The sequence below is a fragment of the Microtus pennsylvanicus genome, chromosome 1 (genome assembly GCF_037038515.1).
Source record: "Microtus pennsylvanicus isolate mMicPen1 chromosome 1, mMicPen1.hap1, whole genome shotgun sequence".
In the NCBI taxonomy this organism is placed as follows: domain Eukaryota; kingdom Metazoa; phylum Chordata; class Mammalia; order Rodentia; family Cricetidae; genus Microtus; species Microtus pennsylvanicus.
The window spans coordinates 60848038-60869305 of NC_134579.1; the positions used below are offsets into that span (position 1 = coordinate 60848038).

General features: G+C 47.4%; 1 protein-coding gene across 25 annotated transcripts in view; it reads left to right on the forward strand.

Annotated features, from left to right (window-relative positions):
- The window catches only part of Kalrn (kalirin RhoGEF kinase), a 605871-nt gene that overhangs the window by 529270 nt on the left and 55333 nt on the right, over window positions 1-21268 (forward strand). For 17 of the 25 annotated variants that reach the window (XM_075965457.1, XM_075965494.1, XM_075965525.1 and 14 more), the window contains 4 exons: window positions 1583-1866; window positions 3084-3188; window positions 6858-6953; window positions 17101-17231. In XM_075965457.1, coding sequence (XP_075821572.1) covers window positions 1583-1866; window positions 3084-3188; window positions 6858-6953; window positions 17101-17231 — 616 coding nt within the window. The remainder of the gene's footprint in view (window positions 1-1582; window positions 1867-3083; window positions 3189-6857; window positions 6954-17100; window positions 17232-21268) is intronic. The other 8 variants (XM_075965466.1, XM_075965448.1, XM_075965596.1 and 5 more) reach the window with 3 other exon arrangements.

A 21268-nucleotide genomic window follows, 5' to 3' on the forward strand; every position in this document is an offset into this window, starting at 1 on the left:
TTTGCAAAGTCACCAGTGACGTCGGTGTAACTAAGTTTAAGGCTTAACTCTTTGGTCAGTACCCTCGGCCTGTCAAGGAGTGTTTGACACAGCTGAATCTCCTTCCTCCATACAGACGCTTCCCACACGTAGCCTCCAGGCCAAGGACTACTTTCAATCCCCCTGGCCTCTCCGACATTTCCCCTGTCTCCTCGTCCCCCTCCGTCTTGCTGAGTCTCCAGGCTTCTCCCTTCCCAGTGCTCATGTCCCTTGGCGTTTTCTCTCATGGCTTCCAGCACCATCTCTTCACAGATAGCTACCAGCACTTTCAGCCCTGAGCTCCAGACTTGAAGTCCAGCAGCGTCAGCTTGTCTGTTAGTATCTGTCTAAAAGGATCTCAGACGGCCACAACTGGCCTCCTTTCTGTCTACTCTCAAAGCCGCTCTTCCCATGCTCTGCCCCACCTCAGAAACGATAATGAACAACTATCATCCTAATAGTTGTTCGGAGCAACACCAAGTTATCCTGGCTCTTCTTGTTTATATGTCATGCACAATCTGTCAGAAAGCTCTGCCTGTCCTATTTTCAAAGCATATCCAGTACCAGGCTATGGTGGCACACTCGAGAGGCAGAGACAGGCGGGTCTCTGTGAGTTCAAGGCCAGCCTCGTCTACAGAGCAAGTTTCAGGACTGACTCCATAGCTACTGGGAAACCCTGTCTCTAAAAAAAAACAAACAAAAAAATCCGGAATCTGATCTCTTCTGATAGCCACTGGTGCCCATCCTCCAGGCTACCAGCGTCTCTCAGCTGAAAGGAATATGGTGACCTCTTAGACAGTCTGAGTCCACTGTCCTCAGTTAAAAATAAGAATGACATTTTAGTATATATGATAGATGGTATCCATCTTTTAAGAATTTTCCCTGCAAGTAAAAGCCAAAGGCATAATAATAATAATAATAATGTGCTATGTTAATAATAATAATAAAATAAGACCCCAGGTCCCGGTGGTCCCTCCCGTTTGCTTCACTTGCCTCAGTTCTAACAGTGTTCCTCTGCATACTACCTAGCCTACCCCACATATTACCTTGGAACATCTGCATTTGCTCATCTTCGGCTTGCTTGAATGGCCGTTTGTCAAATGGCCGCATGGCTTGTCTCTCAACGCCGCCATTAGGACCACGTTCAGATGCCAAGTCACAAGGCTGCCTGAGCATTAATTTGCGCCCTCTCCTCCCCATTGCATTTCCCAATATTATGGTTTTTTCCTGGTAAAACGCTTCTCATTATCTATGATACTTTACATTTTTTTGATTTTGTTGTCCTCGTGGTCTATTGTATTTCCCACCAGAATATAACCTTCACAGAAGCAGGAGCCTTTGTCTCCCGTGTGTTCCTGTTTCCATAAAACCTGGATTGGCCTCTCACATGTGAACATTTGTGTCAGTGTCAGATGTTACTGCTGTCCCTTGCCTGGTCCACAGCTGGCCTTGACTTTCTGCCTTAGGACCTACCTTCCTGAGGACGAAGCTGCCATAGCCGGCAGTTCAAACACCTGTTTTAACCACTTCTGACAGGATGCTTCCGTCTGCCCTTTCTCCTCAGATTCTTACTCTCATTCCTCCGGGGAAAATGGAGGCAAGTCCGAATCGGTGGCCAACCTTCAGTCTCAACACTCCCTGAACTCCATCCACAGTTCGCCTGGTCCCAAGCGCTCCACCAACACCCTTAAAAAGTGGCTAACCAGCCCCGTGCGTCGGCTCAACAGTGGGAAAGCAGATGGAAACATCAAAAAACAGAAGAAAGTACGCGATGGGAGGAAGAGCTTCGACCTGGGATCACCCAAGCCTGGGGATGAGACAACCCCTCAGGGAGACAGCGCTGATGAGGTACCTACTAGGGCCAGCTCTCTTCTGCTGTGAGGGACCACTGACATGCTTCCCACACAGACGGGTCTACCGTCTCTAGTACTACGTCATCTTGAACTTTCCATTCTTGATCCTTGATTGCTTTGATTTATGCCCCATTCCGAGACTGATAGGCACTGAGACAATCAAGTAGAGAGAAACAAAGATTGCCGGATTCCAAGACAGGGCGCTAGCTAGAGAAGAGGCGGTTGATCCCCTGCCTCTACTGAAGGTGGCATCAAACTTGGCCAGATACAGAGTAAGAAGGCAAGGCTTGAGACTATGTCACTCAGCAAACGAGTGGCTGAGCTGCAGTCAAGCGTTGTGAGCAATGCCACAGGTCAAGGGTGTTGCAGATGCCGTGTGTGGTGTGACACTCCTTTAGTTCTACACTTGGGAGGCAGAGGCAGCTGGTCTCTGAATTCGAAGCCAGCTTGTTCCACGTTAAGTTCTAAGCAAGCTGAGACTGCACGGTGGGAGCTTATCCCAAACAAACACACAAATAACGGGTTGCAGAGGGGTAGCTCTGAAGACTGTATGAAGGTCACAGCGGGCGAGGTTTCAGTTCCGTGAGGACCGTGGATAGAAACAGCTGCTGCTGATGAAATGGGCCATAATGAGCGCCTCTGACCTCACATTTGTCACAGAGAACTGGGCTTTAGCCAAGACGTTAGGCTCGGTAATCTCTTGAGTGCTTGCAGAGCCGAGATTCTGTAATAAAACTATAGGGGATGCATTTTTATCTTGGAGGGTAAAATGCTGGCTTTATCTGTGTAACGATCCTATTCCAGTGTCGGCTGAAGCTAAGACAGTCTTCTCGATGCATGACTAGACCCCCCCCCCTCATAATTTTGTTCTACCCGCCATTTCTCAAGTTGTAAATGGCACAAAACCAGATGAGATTTGGATGATAGTTTAATAGCCTTTTGGAAAAAATTGGAAGTTAGTCCTGGCCTGGTGACACATAACATTCCTATAATCCCAGTACCCAGCAGGCTGACACAGGATCATGAGTTCAAGACCAGCCTGGACACTTGAGGAGAAAAAGTGTGGCGGGGTGGGAGAGGAGGGGAAAAAATTAGTTTAAAGGTTTGTCTTCAAACTTTCTCCCTTTGTGTTTCTTCCCAATAATGTCAAGTCCTGAACTATTGGCGTCTTTCATTGATGTAGCAGTACCTAATGGCGTTCTTTTGTTCTAGAAGAGCAAGAAGGGTTGGGGCGAAGATGAACCAGATGAAGAGTCACACACACCCCTTCCTCCGCCCATGAAGATCTTTGACAATGACCCCACCCAGGACGAGATGGTAGGAGCCCCGCTGAGATTTCTCTTCCTAAGTCTGTGAGACTGGAACAGCGCTGCCCTCCCCATCAGCGCCTTCCCTAGAGAACCCACAGGGACGTAGGTGCTGTTGGTTAGTAGATGTCCTCTCTCACAGTTGCTGAGGCTTGGCTTTGTTCTGGGTGGCTGAGGGATACATGAAGACTGGTTAAAGCAGGAATCTGCCTGGGATCACACGCTGTTGAGAGAGGGTCACGGTACTGTATCTGCAGGCTGATGATGCCAAAAGCAACTGGTTGTCTCCAAGGGATCTGTGAGGGCTCAAGTGTCAATCAGTGGGTGACGCCTGACGTACAACCTGTGCTTTAGTAGTCTTCTGCTGTCAGCTCTACAGGTCGAATTGCAGTCCCTTCAGCCCGAGCCAGTGTCACTAAAACTGCAATGTCGGCATGCAGGGCAGAGATGCTGGCAGTGGAAGCGTGTCGTCTAGCATGGAAAAGTGAAGCGTGCCCTGTTGCCACAGCCCTTTGTTTTATAAAATGGCCTGTTCGCTGGCATCGGAAAAGTTCGTGTCCAGTGACACGCCCGGACGGTTAGGTCATTCTGCTTGTTCTAGAGCAGAACTCGGTTCCAGTGGCCCTGCCTCCCAGGTGCTGACCTGGAACGTGGGCTTGCTTTTTGTTCTTTTGATGCAGGGTCTCACTGTGTAGCCTTTTCTGGCCAGAAACTCGCTATGTAGATCAGGCTGGCCCCAAATTCACAGTGCTCTACTTGCCCCTGTCCCCCTAATGCCAGGAGTAAAGGCGTGGGCTACCACGCCCAACTGGAGCTTCTATTGTGTTGTCTCTCCTTGCTTTCCTTACAGCCATGCTTTGTGCTCCATTGGGTTTTCCATGCCTTCTTATATAGTGGCTTCTACTTGTGACTCTGGTCCTCCGTGTGGGAGTTCCAGCACTGGGTTGTGCTTCCCGTTTTCTTCCAGAGTGTCATTTTGTAAAGGTAGTGGCAGCTGGCCTGGCTGTTTCTGGCTCTCACTGTGTTCTGTCCTGTGCTCTGTACTGGGAAAGCCTCCTTTGAGTCAGTCTGCAGGCCAAGCGTAGAGAGATGTCAGACTTGTCCTAGGCTCTGCTTACAAGTATTCCAGAGGTTTTTAGCTTGATTTTGTCTGCTTTGCATTTGGTTGTTAACCCGTAGTTACTCAAGGTCTTCCTCTGTAGGCTAGAGGGACAACCGGGGATTAAAATGTGGCGGCCTGCCGATACTCACCCTAAGAAGCACACAGTTGTATCCCCTTCTACAGAGATGTTTAGACCCTAGATTCTGAGGCCTCTTGACTCTGGGGCACTGGGAAATAAAACAACAGAAGCATGCCATTGTGCCCAAAGGGATTCCCAGAGGCAGAGAGGACCGCCCTTCACCTTCATGAGAACTCGCCTGCTGGCTTCATCCACCCTCCTTGTAAAACGTCCTATGAACAGTACTAGAGTGTGTGTGTGTGTGTGTGTGTGTGTGTGTGTGTGTGTGTGTGTGTGTAGGGGGAGGGTAGAGTTCCCAGGTTGCATTGCCTACATAAAACAGAAAGGTCATGAACCCTCTCCTAGTCCCCTCAAACAGTTTGTTGGGGGTGAATGTGTGTTAAGTCGTTCCTGGATAAATTTTAACTGATTGCCCCAGGCATCTATGTGGTCCTTTTCTTTGTCACACACAGTGTGTTGCAGCTGTCCCATTTTAGGCGCATTAACTCTGTCCCCACACTGGCTTGTTTGAGTTTAGTGTACTTGGTTTCTGTTGGAATAATCAGGCTTGGTATAAGTCTCAGTACTCCTAGCAAATAGGGTTGGATTTATTAAAACAGTTTTATTTTTCGGAGGCAGTCCCACTATGTATCTCTGGCTGGCCTGAAACTCATTTTGTAGACCAGGCTGGCCTTGAACTTGCCACAGTCCTTCTGCCTCCACCTACTGAGTGTTAAGGATTCCAGGTATGCCCCCCACCAGTCCTGGCAGGAACTTCTTAAAGTTCAGCCATTTAATGTCTGACTGCTTAGTCCTCCATGTCTGGATGCTTCCCACTTACACTATGTGTGTGACGTGTTCAGTGCTTTATCTAGTCTGGCTTTGTTTAGTTTTTACCTGTGTAACTGTAGTTTCAGTAGCCGAGAATACTGTGCTGACTTTGCTCCGTGACTGTCATGACCGGCCCTTTGTGCGACAGCCTCGAGTGTTTCCGGTCTTTGTACCTCTGAGTAACAGCCCTGAGGATCCCTGAGTAGGATCCCATGTCTGTCCTTCTCACAGCCGACCCTGGAAGGAGTTCCCAGAAGTAGGATTACTAAATCAAAGATGGAAACTCAGTTTTCCAAACCAAGAAATTTTTCCTGCATTCTCCCAAAATATGGGGGGGAAGTGGTGTTGTCTTTCTTAATTGCATGTATTTGATCTCTCCCAATCTTAGAAGCAAAGGCTTAAAAGCCCTTTTTTTAAAAATTGCTTAAAATAAAAATACCAAATTTCCACTCCCTCCCCTCCTCCCACTCCCCTCCCACTCTCTCCACGGACCCTCCCACCCCTTCCCCCTCCAATCCTAAGAGACGGCAATGCACCCTGCCCTGTGGAAAGTCCAAAGCCCTCCCTACTACATCTAGGTTGAGCAAGGTATACATCCATCCAAAGAGAATGGGATCCCAAGAAGCCAATACATGCAGTAGAGACACATCCCAGTGTCATTAAAAGCCCTTTTGAAACTCTTCCCCAACCTGACGGGGAAGAGTGAAGCCTGGTCAAGCCCAGGATGTAGCTCTTCCTGTGCTCCCAGTCATTTCCCTCATGGCCCAGCCTGGGACCGTCACTGCCCCCTGCCCTGCTGCCCTGGACTAGAAGCACACACATAGCTGCAGAGGGAGCCAGCACATCCCTTCAGGAGGATGGATGAAGGAGAAACCAAGCAGACTAATAAACAAGACCGGTCCTTCCATGTGTGGGAGGAATACCCAGCCATTGTACAAACAGCCACTACACGAAGCCTTGCCACTGGTCCACGGGAGGGACACAGAGAGGCCTGTAGTTGAGGCTCCCTTTGATGTGAGCAGGGTAGTCTCTGGGAACCCCAGCATGGACACAACTCTTTTTAGTACTTACTTTTGAGAGTCTTACCAGTGCCTTGTGTGCGTGTGTGCGTGCATGTGTGCATGAGTGCGGGTGTGTAAATGGGAGGGAAAGGGAGGAAAAAGATACGAGGAGAGGTGTCCAGCTTGCTTGACACACAGTGGTGATCCCCGGCTAAAGCTGTAGCAAAACACGGACTTTATCTCTTTCATAGACATGGGAGGCTGGAATAGCCCATACCTCCCAGATCATGGAACGGCAATGGGCTACCACAAAAGGCTGAAGTCCTGATCTCCCCAGAGCAGTTCCCCATGCCCTGGTATCAGTCTGCATAGCCCTTGCCTGTGAGTTTCCTGGGGGAGTCAATGACCGCTCCCCTCAGCCTCAAAGGAGAACCAGGCCCAGTACTTTCACAAGGGGTCTGTAGACCTGCCTATACCCGACTGCCCTCCCAACCCCACCCCGTCTCCCTCTGTCGTCTCTGTACTTTCCTAGCCTGCCTCGCACTTTGGACTGTCTGCTTTGCTTCCTAACTGCTGTTCCTCTTTTCTGGCTAATCTGCTTTTCCTTTGCTGTCCGATGTCTTACAGTCCTCCTCTCTGCTAGCAGCCCGGCAGGCTCCCACTGACGTACCCACTGCTGCCGACCTTGTCAGTGCCATAGAAAAGCTGGTCAAAAGCAAGCTGGTAAGTGGGCATCCCGGAGGCCGCTCTGTGTCGCGTCTCACCTCGTGTGGCGTCCAGGGCCTCAAACAGGGCCTCAAATCAGTCAGCCGTGTCCTAATTTCACTCATTCCTCCTCTAGCATAATCTCATGTAATGGTGGCTTCTGAAAAATGCCCCAGGAGCCTTTTCAGCTTTCTGTGGGGTCGGCGCAGGGACTCAAGGAGGCCTCTATGGTTGAGGTAAATGAAATATGGAGAGTTTCCAAGGCAAATAAATACTCTTCACCAAAACTGAACAGCTGGTTCCTAGACACAACACATGGCACTCAGTCACTGACTGCGGTGTCTCAGGCTAGCCCGGAGGCCAGTGTCGTGTGCTGCTGAGACAGAATGTGGATTCCTAAAGAACCGGGCGGGTTCGTTCGGAGACTTTCTAGTTTACCAGGCCTTAGAAATGAGACCACTGGTAATCAAGGAGTTGAGGCATATGTGAGTAACCTTGCCACAAGAAATTGAGAGAGCCAGAATGTATCTCTGTCACATGGGGAAGACAAACATGAGCCCCAAACAACTGGTCTAGCCTGTGACTATCTTCTGGGCCAGTCACAGTACCAGAAGGAAGGGCAATTAGCACGAGCTGGCTCAGGATTTCAGTGGTGTGCTAATGCTCCTCCCACGCGGATTGCTCGGTTGGAGCTGTCCCTCTGGCCCCCTATGTTTGTGATTGTAAGCGACAGGGCAGCAGTTCCAAGCATCTTGCTGTCTCTCTCTCTGTGGTCCACCTGTTTGGCTTTTCCTGCCCTTCTCATGCGACTAATTCGCTGCTCTTCCACCAGACTTATGCTGGGAAGGCACCGCTAACCCTCCTCCCCTCGGCCTAGGGACTGGAGGACAGTGGCGCGTCCTCTCCCAGGTCAGCCGCCTTGCCTCATGGTTGCGAACAGAGAACAAACGGTGTCAGTAGATGGTGGTTTGGGTGAGAAGGCACGTTCTTGGAGGCCGTCCGCTTTCCTGTCATCTTTCCCTGTGGCTGTCGGACACTGCAACGCTGCGTTGACTTTACGAAGTCACCCTCTTGTTATTGTCTCTCAAGTTTTTGTGCCTATCACCCCCATTTCTCTGGAATGTTCTCCTTACTTTTGCTTATCTAATACACAATAGCAGTCCTTCAGGGCCCCACCCAGTTTCATCTCTTACAATGATGTCCCCTACCAGTCCTGGCCAGATTTCCTCTGAAGTCCCACTGTAGTGCCCAAAGCTTCATGCTATCAGCAATAGCTCTGTTATTGTTAAAATAGCGGAGTATTTGCATTTGCAATTTCTCCCCTGCTCGTAAGTTATTGGAGGTGGTATTGCTCTTTCCTTCCATTAATACGTAGTGGTCTTTACACTTAGTCACTTCTTCACGAATACTTGTTCCAAAAACTCGAATCTGCTTCTATTCGGGGAGACCTTTACCCCGCTGCTTACTATTGCTAACCTTCGTACTGTTGGCTCTGCTCTATGTGATCAATGGGACTAGTATTAGAGACATGAGCAAAATTATTGGAATACCCCACAGGGGCAAATGTCCCAGACAGAGAGGAGGGGGTACAGGGTGAGGTCAGAGTTCACAGGCCCAATCCCAGGCTCTCAATAAACAGCTACCAAATAAAATGCCCTTTCTGTGGTGAGTTTGCCATAAGAAAGGCATTAACTTCTCCCACCAATAATTACTTCTTGAAGATCTATGTGGAGCCCACAGTGGCAGAGATGTCTCGAAACCAAACTCATACTAAGAAAAGAATGAAGGAGTAGTGATGTCTTAGAATTTTCTCACCAAAATTTGATTCTTTTCTTCTCCCCTTCTTTCTTTCCCATCCCATTGTAGCACGGCCATGGAGCAACCCACTGTGTGGAGCACATTAGTAAACGGAAGCTATTCAGCCGTGTTTGAGAACACGGAGTTGCCTTTTTACCTCTAAAATCAATTCCTATTTATTTTTCATTAGCTTTTCACTTCAAAGAAAGAGTCCAAGAGCTCATAAAAAAGTTCTGGGTTTATCTGATGGAGCACAGCAGCATAGAGGCTGTCAAAGTAGCCAGTGGCTTCACACACTTGGTCACTTGAAGTTGAGCCTTTGTGTCAACGATAGAGTCTCACACTTGCTCAGTCAAAGTTCAGTCAAAGTCAAGAGTCAATGGTGCCACTGAACTACAAGCCGCTCAGCCACACCTTGATGAGCTGTGTATGAGTAATCTATTCATTCTAGATGCAGCCATCTAGCACGTCCTTAAAAGAAGTGGAAGGGCCCTGGAGGAAGTAGCCTGTACCATGTGGTCCATGTTATTTGAATGAAAGCTGAAGAAATGGAGATTAAGTTTAGGGAGAAACGTGTGGGGAAGGCTGTCTTCCAATGCCTGAAGCGCTCCCGTGGGAAGGAAAAGGTTGGTCTCATACTTGCTCCAGAGGAAAGAACCTGGACCTGGAGGCAGTTGTCTTAATGTGGTGTGAGGAAGAACCAGCAGAGTTCTTTCCAATTAAAAGTCTCATTTCATTTTACAGTTTGCTTTAGTACAGAATCTGTCAGACATTTCTCTATTAAATGTTCAAAGAATGACATCAAATTCTGAGCTTAGAAGTCATTTGGCTCCCTAGCTCTACCCAAGGGCTGCGAGGTCTCCCAGGCCCTAAGTCCCAGGGCTGCTCCAATTCAGTCCCTTGGGCATGGTTGCACCATGGTTCCCCATCAGCTTTCCAGAAGCTGCTATTGGAGAATGAAAGTGGGATTTGCAGGCTTGCCTGCAGTACAGATAAATCCCGGGAGAGCCTCCATGGGAAGCCTTGGGCATCATGGACGCTTCAGCGCTCTTCCTTGCTGGCTTTGTCTTCAGCCTGTGTGTCTGTTGACATGAGAGGATGCCCACACCTCCCCTGGCAGAGCTAACCCACTTTTCCCGGGCTCACTGAAACTCTGAGCCAGAAACACTTTTTCTGCTTTCCTCATGTGAGTCTTTTTTGGTGGAGGTGCGGAGTTTCAAGCCAAGGTTTCACTGTGTAGCCTTAGCTGTCCTGCTACTTGCTCTTTAGACCAGGCTGGTCTTGAACTCACAGAGATCTGTTTGCCTCTGCCTCCTGAGTGCTGGGATTAAAGGTGCCACCACTCACCCATGTGAGTCTTGATAAGATTTTTTTTTTATTCTTTAGCAGCTATGGTTCTGACTGGTAGCAAGTTTGTGAAGAACTAGGAAGGTGAAGGTTTCAGTCCTGGGCTCCTACTGATAGCATAGCCCCAGAGAAATGACTTGTCATTTCGGCATTCCTAATGATGATGAATCTGTCGGCCTGAATCTAATCTCAAGGTGATGGCATAGGCACGGCCATGCTTCACACACTGATAAGCAGGCATCTACAAATGTTAGCTCTTTGGGCAATCAAAAAGAACTGTGTTGTCTCTGGCTTCCAAGACCTAGTGTGGGATATGGAGACTTGGTACTTGCCAACCAGTAGATGGTCGTGGGTGAATGTTACAGTTTAGTAGGTGATACCATTTGGTTTCATCCTTCAAGGCTAAGCAGCCATATCTTCCTGGCCATGTGACAATCTAGTGTGTTATGCCACCTGCCTGTTACACAGGACTGAATCTCTAGGAAAGAAAGCCACCTGGTGCTTGTTTTGGTGGCACACCATAACAGCTCACTCCACTCTCATGGCCCAGTGGCTGTGTCTTGATAATCTCCCACCTCCAAGGTAGCAGGGCTGACCAGTGGGAGCTCTTATTTGTTCTCCCTGGTGACTGAGACATGTACAAGTTGACTTCAGCAAGACTCTACCCTCTGTCTCTGCTGGTTTGAGAGCAGCCAGGGTAGCTTGTGGCAGAATGTGGCTCAGGCCAGGGTATGTGTGTGTCTGTGCTTTGCCGTCCCTTTACATCAATGAACTTGTTTAGTCGATAGCTCTTGTAGAGTTAGTACAAGCTCAGAATCTAGAGGAGATGAAGCAATGGCCCATCATACCCCTTCTGGGGGGTGCATGTTTCAGGAGCTGGGTCATCCGGCAACCTTCTGGTAAGGATGCGTAAGGTTCGGAATAGGAAAGGTTAGAATTCCAACACAAATTTAGAACCTGCCTGGTGGTGGTAACACAAGCCTTTAATCCCAGTCCTTCTCAGGGGCAAGGGAGGCAGAGGCATATGGATCTCTGTGAGTTTAAGGCCAACCTGGTCTACAGAGTGAGTTCCAGGACAGCCAGGGCCGTTACACAGAGAAACCCTGAATCAAAAAACAAAATAAAACAACAATAATAACAAAAATTAAAACCCCAAATCACCATCCTGTAGTATCATTTGCCTGGAGAGCCCACACCTCAGTTTTTTTCACTGTGTAGATGCTCTATTGCTGAGCATCCTGGTGAGAATGGCTTAGCTCTAATACATTTTTGTCAGAGAGAGTCTATATTTTTTTTAAAGTATATTAGTGTCTAAATGTGAGCTTTCCAACATGAGAAACATATATATATGTATATATATGCACACACACACACATACACACACACATGCACATTCACTATACTAAGAGGCAAGTTACCACAACTGTTATTTCTTTCACATGGTTATTTCCTGTGTGGCGAGAATACCCAAATCTGTTTGACAGAGGTCCCTGATGTTAAGTGCAGCCCTCAGGGTGTGACTTAGATCTGCGGGACAGTTCATGTCACACATCTGTACCCTTCTCCTCAGAGTTCTGTTGTCCCTTCCTCCCCCTCCCTCTCCTTCCACCTCTGGTAGCCTTGATTTCATTCTCTGACTCTATGTAAACTTGACTCTTGAAAAAAAATTTCTTATAAGAGAGATAATATGACATTCTCTTCTCTGGGTCTGGCTTATTTCTCTTGGCATCAGATTCTTCAAGTTTATCCATAATGTGGCAAAAGGCAGAATTTTGTTTTGTTTCCCAGACAGGGTTTCACTGTGTAGCCCTGGCTGTCCTGGAACTACCTCTTTAGACCAGGGTGCCCTGAACTCAGAGATCCACCTGTCTCTGTCTCCCTAGTGCTGGGATTAAAGGCGTGTGCCACCACACCCAGCTGGAGCGCGGTATGATGGTCCTAGCTTTCATCTCTTCAGGAACCGCATCCCACCCTTCACTCCCTCCCACAGCATGTGAAGTTTCCTTTTCTTTCTGCTCTCACCAACCAGTATTTGTTTTCTCCCCTGACCTCTGCTTCTTCCCACCCACTGTATAATAACTATCCTAAGGGTGTAAAGAAGAAGTTTCCATAATAGGAGCAGCTAAGAGGGGACCGTATGCCGTGGTGATTGGTTCTGGGCCAGCGTCTTCCCTGTTATCTCATTGGATGAGCCTTGATCTCCACTCAGGAGACCACAGGATAGTCACTTGAGCTTTGAAATCCAGCATGGAGTCTTCCTTAAAGTCCACACACTAAGATTAATGCTCCAAGGACCCTCCAGCCTGTACAGTTGCTGCCAGTCCCTCCCGGAGTTTAGTCTGGCATCTCTCTGTGTGATTGGCAATGTGTGATTGGGATGCCTTGCCTTTTAAAACACTTAATGAAAGCTTTATATATGCTCATTCAGGAAAAATTGGAAAAATGACAAGAGTCTGAGCAGAGAGATCTTCATCATCTGGATACATTCAGTGTTAGGGTTTCATGTGTTTCTGTCAGAGCCTTTGGACAATAATGTAATCATAGTATTAAGATTTTAAATCCCGCTCTCCTTTATTGTTCCATCAGAAACATTTTCCTGTAACCTGGAAAGCTCTTTGGAATGTTGAGAGTGATCTTTCTCAAACTTAAGTCCAACGTTACTCTCCTACTTAATTGCCCCAGACAGACTCTTTAAGATGTCATCTGTGTGTCTCCAGGATCGGACGTCATTCCTTGTGAAGTCAGTTCTTCCTTCTCTGGTTCCCACCCACCCCTGATCCCCAGCACCCCTCCCCACTCACTAGAGCATGAACGCACGTACACACGCGCACGTGCGCGCACACACACACACGGGCCACTCACTAACACGGTCTTCTGTCCATCCATCTGCACCCACATCCAATTCTACCTGCTGCAGGTTTATAGCTCATCCCATGTGATTCCACTCCATGACCTTTCTCACAGTGCAGTCCCTGCCAGGAATGCTCTCCCGTTGCTATATCCAGCGAAGTCTTCACCCTCCCAATTAATATCTCAGAACATCCAGCCCTTCACATCCTTGTGTTTCTCTTCTGTGGCTTCACCCAAGCTCAGATCAGAAATCTTTGGGGAAAACTGGCATCTGCACTGAACATGTATTGACTTTTTTTTTCTTGTCACTGGTCCCTAAGGAAGACAGTGTAACAATCATTACATGGCATTTACATTACATTTTATACTAAAAATAATACATAAATTAGTTAACTATATAGGAGAATGAATGTAAGTTATATGAAAACACTAAGCCATTTTATAAGGGACTTGAGCATCCCTGAATCTGGGGACCCCTGGGGAGTCTGAGCCTTTTCCATGAAGTCCTTCTCTGCTCTCTCCCTCCCGCTCTGGAGCCGCCTGGCCCTTTCGCTCTCCTCCATGTCCTTCTGTCAGCACACCCAATGTGCGGAAGATCATAAAGATCCGAGACTCTATTCAGCCTCATTTCTCCAGTGTTTTCAGGTAGTCAGTCTTTAATATCGTAGATGCTTGATTGCTTTTGTTTTTGTACAAATAAGGCATTGATTGTCATACTGTGTGATGAGGGATGAGCAGGGAGCAGAGCGAGGGCATGTGCCCCAAGACCCAGGGACTAGGGCACGCGTTCACTTCACCGGGACAGTGGCCTTCCTCTGTTGTAAGCCACCTATTTGAATCCTCTTTGCATTTCTAGCCCCTGACCTTGGATTAGCCTTTGGAACTTATATTGTTCCTTCCTTGTTCACTTCTCTTTTATCTGCTGGATGCTGTGGCCCTGAACCACAGGTGGGGCAGAAGTTTTGACTACAGGGACAGACTGGCAACCACTGTCTCTTTCCTCCTGGGGACAGCACTGATGACAAGTTACCCTGGTGGCCCTAGGCTGGATGCCTGTATCCAACTTTAGCACAGGCAGCTGGGTCCTCACAGGGGGTCACTCTGGAATCACTATAAGCAGGAGAGCCAGCTCCCTCGTTCCAGGCAGGCTGCCCAGCATAAGAACTAGGTCAGGCCCTTTATTTCCCTGTCACTGACACTCTCCTGACTGGCCCAGAGTCCTCTCCAAGAGATAGCCGGGCTTCTTTGCTCAAACAAAGTCAAGAGAGAAAGGCGGATATTCCCGTGTGGCACACTGAGCTCCTTAGAGGCCCTTCACTCTGGAGACAGATTGGACCATGCCATGCTGATTGTGCCATGCACCCTGGAGACAGCGGCCTGCTTGCTGGCCCTGACACTCGCCTTCCCACCAGCCTACAGGCCGCAGAACAAAGGCCACAACAGGACAGTGAGAGAGATGGGAAGTAAAGACACTAATCAGATCCGTCCTCAGCTGGGTCCATCTGTGTTGGAGCCTGTCTCTGGTGATGGCACAGGGGACTTGTACTGGAAGGCTGCCTGTCCACTGGCTTTTCGGTCCTCAGCACCAGACATTCTAATTTCCTTAATAGCAGGTTACGAATCCTGTGTCTATAAATGTAGCTCAACCCTTCTCGACCTTTCTTTATTTTTAGCCTATACTGCTACTCTGGATATAACAGCATCCACGGTTGATTACTTGTTCTGTAAACACCTTTATGTCAAGTGGAAAGTAGTTGTCTCTCTCTCAAGTTGGAAGACATCATTGGTACTTTTAATTCTAGGGTTGGCAACAGATTCGTGTTTGATCCTTGGCATAGTCTACCAATTTGGGGAGTCGGGGAGAAGGCCGATGTCACTGTTCAACATTAAGTTTGAAGACTCAAGTCTTAATATTCTCCATCTTTTCTCCTACCGGGTACCACATTTGCTTTGTCTCGTCTCCCTGGAATGTTCTTTCCTGCCTCTGTTTGGCTTCTGTTGACATACAGCAGCTGAGAGAGCTGGTGATGGATGCTCCCAAGTGCAGACCAGCCACAGCCTTTGTTCTACCACCTCTGCACTTTACATTCTTTGATCTCTGTGGCTTGTGTCTTAGGCCTGGTGTTTCCAAATACTAAATGAAGCCATAGGGGCTGGCATAGTCAGGCGCCTTGGCATGTGTCTTTCGTGCTTGTATTATAGATGCCCACCTCTATCTTGATCTCTAGGATTACTGTCTCTCTGCATTGCTTCTACCAATCCCCAGAACCAAATGCTTAGTGTCACTGAGTGGTCTTTTTGCCCAGGGTACTTGCATTACATACAGCCCAGCTCTCGGGCTCAGGGAAAACTGCAGAAGAGGGGTTGGAAAGAATGGAAGGGTAGGAAGACGGGGTGGGATCTTGCAGAACCTTGTCTTCTAGACATGGTGTGGCTCTTGTACACATGAATTCAAAGCAACTATGGCTGTCTGACAAGACTGTGGTGGGCTATTTGTATACTGTGTGAAGGTGTATTGCTATGTAATAAAAAGCTGAATAGCCAATATGTAGGCAGGAGGTATAGGCGGGACTTCTGTAGAGGGAAAGGAAGAAGAGGAGATAATCAAAAGGCAGAGGAGTTACCAATGAGACATGGAGGGAGTCAGACATACAGAATGAAAGAAAGGTAAAAAGCCACATGGTAAAACATATTTTAGGGCTGGAGAGATGGCTCAGCAGTTAAAAGCATTGTGTGCTCTTCCAAAGGACACGAGTTTGATTCCCAGCAGCCACATGATGGCTCACAACCATCTGTAATGAGGTCTGGTGTCCTCTTCTAGCCTGCAGGCATATATGCAAACAGAATATTGTATCTATAATAAATAAATAAATATTTTTAATAAAACAAAAAAAAACATATTTTAGTAAGATCAGGTTAATTTAAATTATAAGAGCTAGCGGGACAAGCCTAAGCTAAGACTGAACTTTCATAATTAATAATAATTCTCTATGTCGTCATTTGTGAGTTGGCGTCTCAAAGAAAAATCCTACTACACAAGACCTGTACAGAATTAGACCCAGCAACATTTCATCATGAAGGGGAAAGGACTCCTAAGCCCCTGTCCCCAACAGCTGTTAACAGTTAGTTGGGGGAGATGTCACTTTCTTCAGCCACTGCTGAGTTGCTTTTACTCAAATAACCTCCCACCCTTTCTCATGAGACAGCCCTATTTCTTTGCCACACTCAGAGATGAGAAGAGTTTTAACTAGAGAAGTGGGGGGATGAAATGGGGTAATGGGCAGTGAAAAGAGCTAAAATTTATTGCATATATGTCTGCCAAAATTAATTTTAAAAAATCTTCAAAGACCTATGTGATGAGATCCTAAATATACATTAAGCAAGTAAGCTTAATACATTAAAATATTAGTTTGGCCCCAGAGAGTATGTTCCTACTGCCAGTTACAACTTGAGTATGTACGGTTTGAGTATGTCACTGTTACCACTGCCAGCCAGAGAGAGACTCACCTGTGCGGCACTTGGAACTTTTCCTGGAGTTTGTACAAGTATCATCTCTGTTCCTTAAAAGTTTGCTAAAATGGAGAATCTGATCTGAAAACCCAGAGACCCACAAGACAGTTTCATGTCCCTTGCAAGAGTACACTGTGCCCATCAGACCTGGAACTAGACCTCAGGTTCCTTATCTCAGCTGCTTCTAGAGCACTGTATTAATCTATTTCCTGATTTTTTTTATTAGTTAAGTAGCACCTTGGTTAACAGAAATGAGGATTACTAAAAGAAAGCTCTTGTTAAATAACCTTAACAAAGATGTTTTTAGAAAAGGCCACCACCGCTGGCTCTTTCTTGACTGCATCTTGTTGTCTTCTACCAAAGTACTGCCACGTATGTAACAAAGTATGATTCCCACCACCTAGCCCTGTCACTTCCTTTTACATCTCAATTTGCATAAAATGGTCCTACTACTGGTTTCCCTTTCCCATGCCATATTTGGTTTAGAATCCCAGTGGTTAGCTTTCCTGCTGGAGCCCTCGCCCAGAGATAAGTCGCCATGACAATTTCATTATGTCTGGGCAGTTGGCGGCATACGGATACTCTGTGTACTGGACAGACACGGAGCTTGCAAATAACTCACCAGAGCTCGCTCTGAGGCTATTTATCCTTCTCTCTTTAGACTCTGGAAGGAGGCTCTTATCGGGGGAGCTTGAAGGACCCCACAGGCTGCCTGAATGAGGGGATGACCCCTCCCACACCTCCTAGAAACCTGGAAGAAGAACAGAAAGCCAAGGCTCTGAGAGGCAGAATGTAAGTGACTCTCTACCCCGCCCTGGTACATGTGTGTGCTGAGCAGCAGCCAAGGGGTCCTATGCTGTCTGCCTGCTACTCTCATCCTTTCTAGAAGATGACCAGGTCTGTACAGTGCATCACTGATATCAGCAAGCCACTTTGAAGAATAATAATTATTATTCATCTTAATGAAGCTTGGGCTGGAGGTATATTCTGTGAGATAGCTGTTACTGACAAGTGTGGTTATAACCAAGATCTAATACAACTGTAAAACATGTTGAAAGAAAATAGGGTTCAGAGAACTGGGGGAGTTACCATGGGTCTGCAGTACCAGAGAGTCCCTGACTGTGGCAGAAGTTTGGTGGAGATGGTCTGAAGAGATGGCCCCCCGGGTTCAGTAGGTAAGAGACACATAGGAGAGGCTCTCTGTCTGGTGGGGCCCATTTCTGCTGCTTCTCCCTGGGCTTCACATCCATTTGTAGGTTTCTTTCTGAAAGAACCTCCTATGCTTTGAATGACTAGTGGTAAGATACAATTCACATCTTGTAAAAACCCATGTGCTGTGTAAGGTTTGAGTCCTCTACCTTGATGCGGACTCAGTCTCCTGGGATTTGGGATTCTGAGGACAACTCTGAACATCCGCAAAGCAGAAACAGAGCCCTTCCAGAACTTAAGCTGTCTCCTTTGGAGTTGAGTCCTGTAGAAGCAAGCTGCCAGTAACTCAGGGTGTGAGGTTGTGAGGAACACTCAGAATGGGTTCTTCAGCAGCTGTGAAGGGTCTTCTCATTTACATCCGCCAGGCCACAGACACAAGAATGAGCAGAAATAACTGAAGCCAAGTCCTTTTGCTGCTGGCAGATATGCAGAGTAAACATTTAGGGCTTTGTTTCCTTGGAAGCAGAAGTGCTAACATCTTAGTGAGAGCCTGGTTTCAAAGCAGGGCTGTCACTGCATCATGAAGAGGAGCAAGTGTTGTGTAAACTAATATCTGTGTTCACCCCCAGAGCCTTTTGAGGGTCAGGAGGGTCCCAAGAATTTAGTGGATGAGCCGTCATCTCCAAAGTGAGATTTTCTGGACCTTGTCCAACATGTGATCTCCCCCAGCTTCTCCTGTGGTCGGGACACCAGCGGGGGAGGGGACCGGAACTGGTTCCAGTCTTTTGTCAAAATGAAGCCCGGCTTATGTCAGGGAAGTGAAGCTCCTATCAGGAAAGTGACCTGTGAGGTAACGAGTGGTCCTTGGAAGAGCCAGTGCCTTCAGTTGTCTCTCCGACTGAATGGGCCTGAGTAGCACTTACATTATTATCCAAGGGAGATGTTTGATTTTGTTGGAACAAGCTAGAAACGCTTGTTGCTTTTTAGCTGTACCCATCTGTATCCATCGCCTCTCTCTCATCCGATTCTCATCAAACCCTCCACTTCCCATATCCTGAATCCCCTTGAGAAACGACCTGTTGAATGTCTCTTACTGTTTACGTCCTCACGCCAACCTGCTGGACTTCACGGCAAGCCTGAAAGAGCAGATGAAATGGTGTCCGGTTGTAAATACTCTAAGAGGCTAGAAGGGCGGTGTAGACTTGGAGGCTCAGTCAGATGACAGGAGGACACCAAAGAGCCAAGTGAGAGGTACAAGGGGAGAAGATTTCAGGTGGCCTTTGTCCAGAAAGAGGAAGATACTCGGAATGGACTTGCTGCCCTTCAGTTTTGACCACCCATCCACTAACCAGATGCCCATTGGGCATGTCTTCTGTCTCGCCAGCGGGATAAATCAATGGATAAGACAAACAATAGCAACAACAGAATATCTTCGCTTGTGGCAGGTTTACATTCTAATGGGAGAAATCAGACAAACAAAATAAATTAAGTAGTAGGTTGGAACCTGGAGAAGAAAGAAAACAGAGCAGGCTAAAGAACATCAGGCACGGGTAAGACCGTGCTGCAGTTTGAAACTACTTCTTCCGGGTTCCCACAGAGAGCAGGAAGAGGCAAGGAACTCACCACGGAGGAACAGCGTCTTAGCGGTGGGGCCAGCCAGTGCCAAGTCTCAGAATTCTCTGTGGAAGGCCTCCCATCCCCTACCAGCGTGTAAGGGGGCAGTCACAAGATGCTTAACCTTCACTGTCAGCTTGAGTGGATGAGAAGCCCCTGGGAAACGCAATTCTGGCTCCATCTGTGAAGACACTTCCAGAAGAGTGACCCCAAGCATATGTGGTATCATCCCATGGTGTGAGTTCTGTACTGAGTGGAAAGGAAGCAAGAGGAAACTAGGCTGAACACCAATGTTGCTTTTTTCAGGCATTTAGTCAGACCAAAAAGATAAATAACTAATACAAAGTCCATATGTAGCTGGAAGAACTTTAGGTAGACCAAAGAATACCATTCATTTACTGTAGGGATTGGACATGGAAAAGAATTGCGTTATTTCTAACTCATTTGCCAGTTAGTCATGAGCTGCCTCGGGAAGCGTGTATACCAATCTAGTTTTGTTTTGTTTTCTGAAGGAGTCTTGTTATGGAGCCCAGGCTGGCCTAAACTCTTAATTCTCCTGCCTCTCAAGTACTGTGATTTTAGGTGAGCTCCCCACTACACCAGGTAGACTTCTTTGATGATATCTCATCTTCCTGGTAGTTCCCTTTCCTAGAGGCTCCAAAACCAAGACAACCTCCATTGCTCAGCAAACAACTGAAGATAAAAATATCAGTACCCAGCAACAAGGCACTGGCCCTCCTCTCAAAGGGCCGGCCAGCCCCAAATTCCCACTCTCATTTTCCTGTGGGTTTTCTCTTACCACTGTCTTCCAGGAAGTAACTTGGTCCATGCTAAAGATACATCTGAAGGCTTCTATTTGCCCTCTCCAGCTCCTTCCTGTGGCCTGAAATACAGGATCGTGTGTTGGAGGGAGAGAACGCTGATAAAGCAAGCGTGTGTTCTTTGCTACCTCCTTGCGCTCTGAGGCCCTGACCTCAGCAGCTTCTCTGCACTCTGGAGAAAAGCATTGAAGATGAATTGCTTCCTGGGTTAGAACACTTGCTGGGTTGTATCAGTCACCGCTCCTCTTTGACATCTCAGAGTGCCATCCCTTCTGTCAACTGGGCCAAAATAAACTATGCCGGTGTGCCTCCAGGCAAAACTCCTGCCGACTCCTGTAAACACAGGACCTTGGGGCCCTGTGCATAACCACAGTGTCTTCTAGTCAGTGTGTGACTCTCAGAACTGAAGAAAGGAAGTGGCATTTGGGTGGAGACTCAGGGATGCCAGAGGCCTGGCTGGTCTGTTCCCTAGGCGGTAGATTACTGGGAAAGGATGGTCTTTGGATCCAAATGCTTAGGTTCAAATCCCATCTCTGCTCTTCACTTTGTAGGTTTGAACAAGCCCCCTAACCTTCCCATTTATCTCAGTATCTAGATGATAGGATTTTACAATCCCTGCCTTGTTATAAGCATGAGGAAACCCAGATGGGGTAACTGGTATGTAATAAATGCTCTAGGACATAAAAGTAATTCATAAAGAACCCAGAAAGGCAGATGCTCTTGTCATTATCCGTCCCACATCGTGGGGTAGGGAATGCTGTGTTCAAAGTTCTGAACACGTAATATTTGCAGTCAGCTAGGTTCTTTGACCTTGACTGAGGATTTTCCAGGCCAGTTACCATGGATACATTCCTGAATAAATGGAGATTATGTATTGTAGAAGCTTTACTCAATATCTCCCCAGCCTTTCAAGGCTAGTTAACACACAAACGTCTTTCTTCTCTTACTAAGATAAGAACAGAGCCTAAAGAAAGGACTAAAAGTCTCATGCTGATCCCTTGGTCTCAACGCTTTCATAACTCAGTTTGCAAAAATGTGGTTATTGTTCTTTCCACCCTGTGTTTCTGCAAGAGGGGATGGAGTGTAGCTTTGTTCATAGAGTGCTTGCCTTGTATGTACGAAGTCCCTGGTTCAATACCCAGCACTGCTTAGAACTGGCTGTGCAACCTACATCTCTAATCTTGGCACTCAGGAGGCAGAGGCAGGAGGATCAGAACTTCATGATCATCTTTGGCTGTCTAGGGA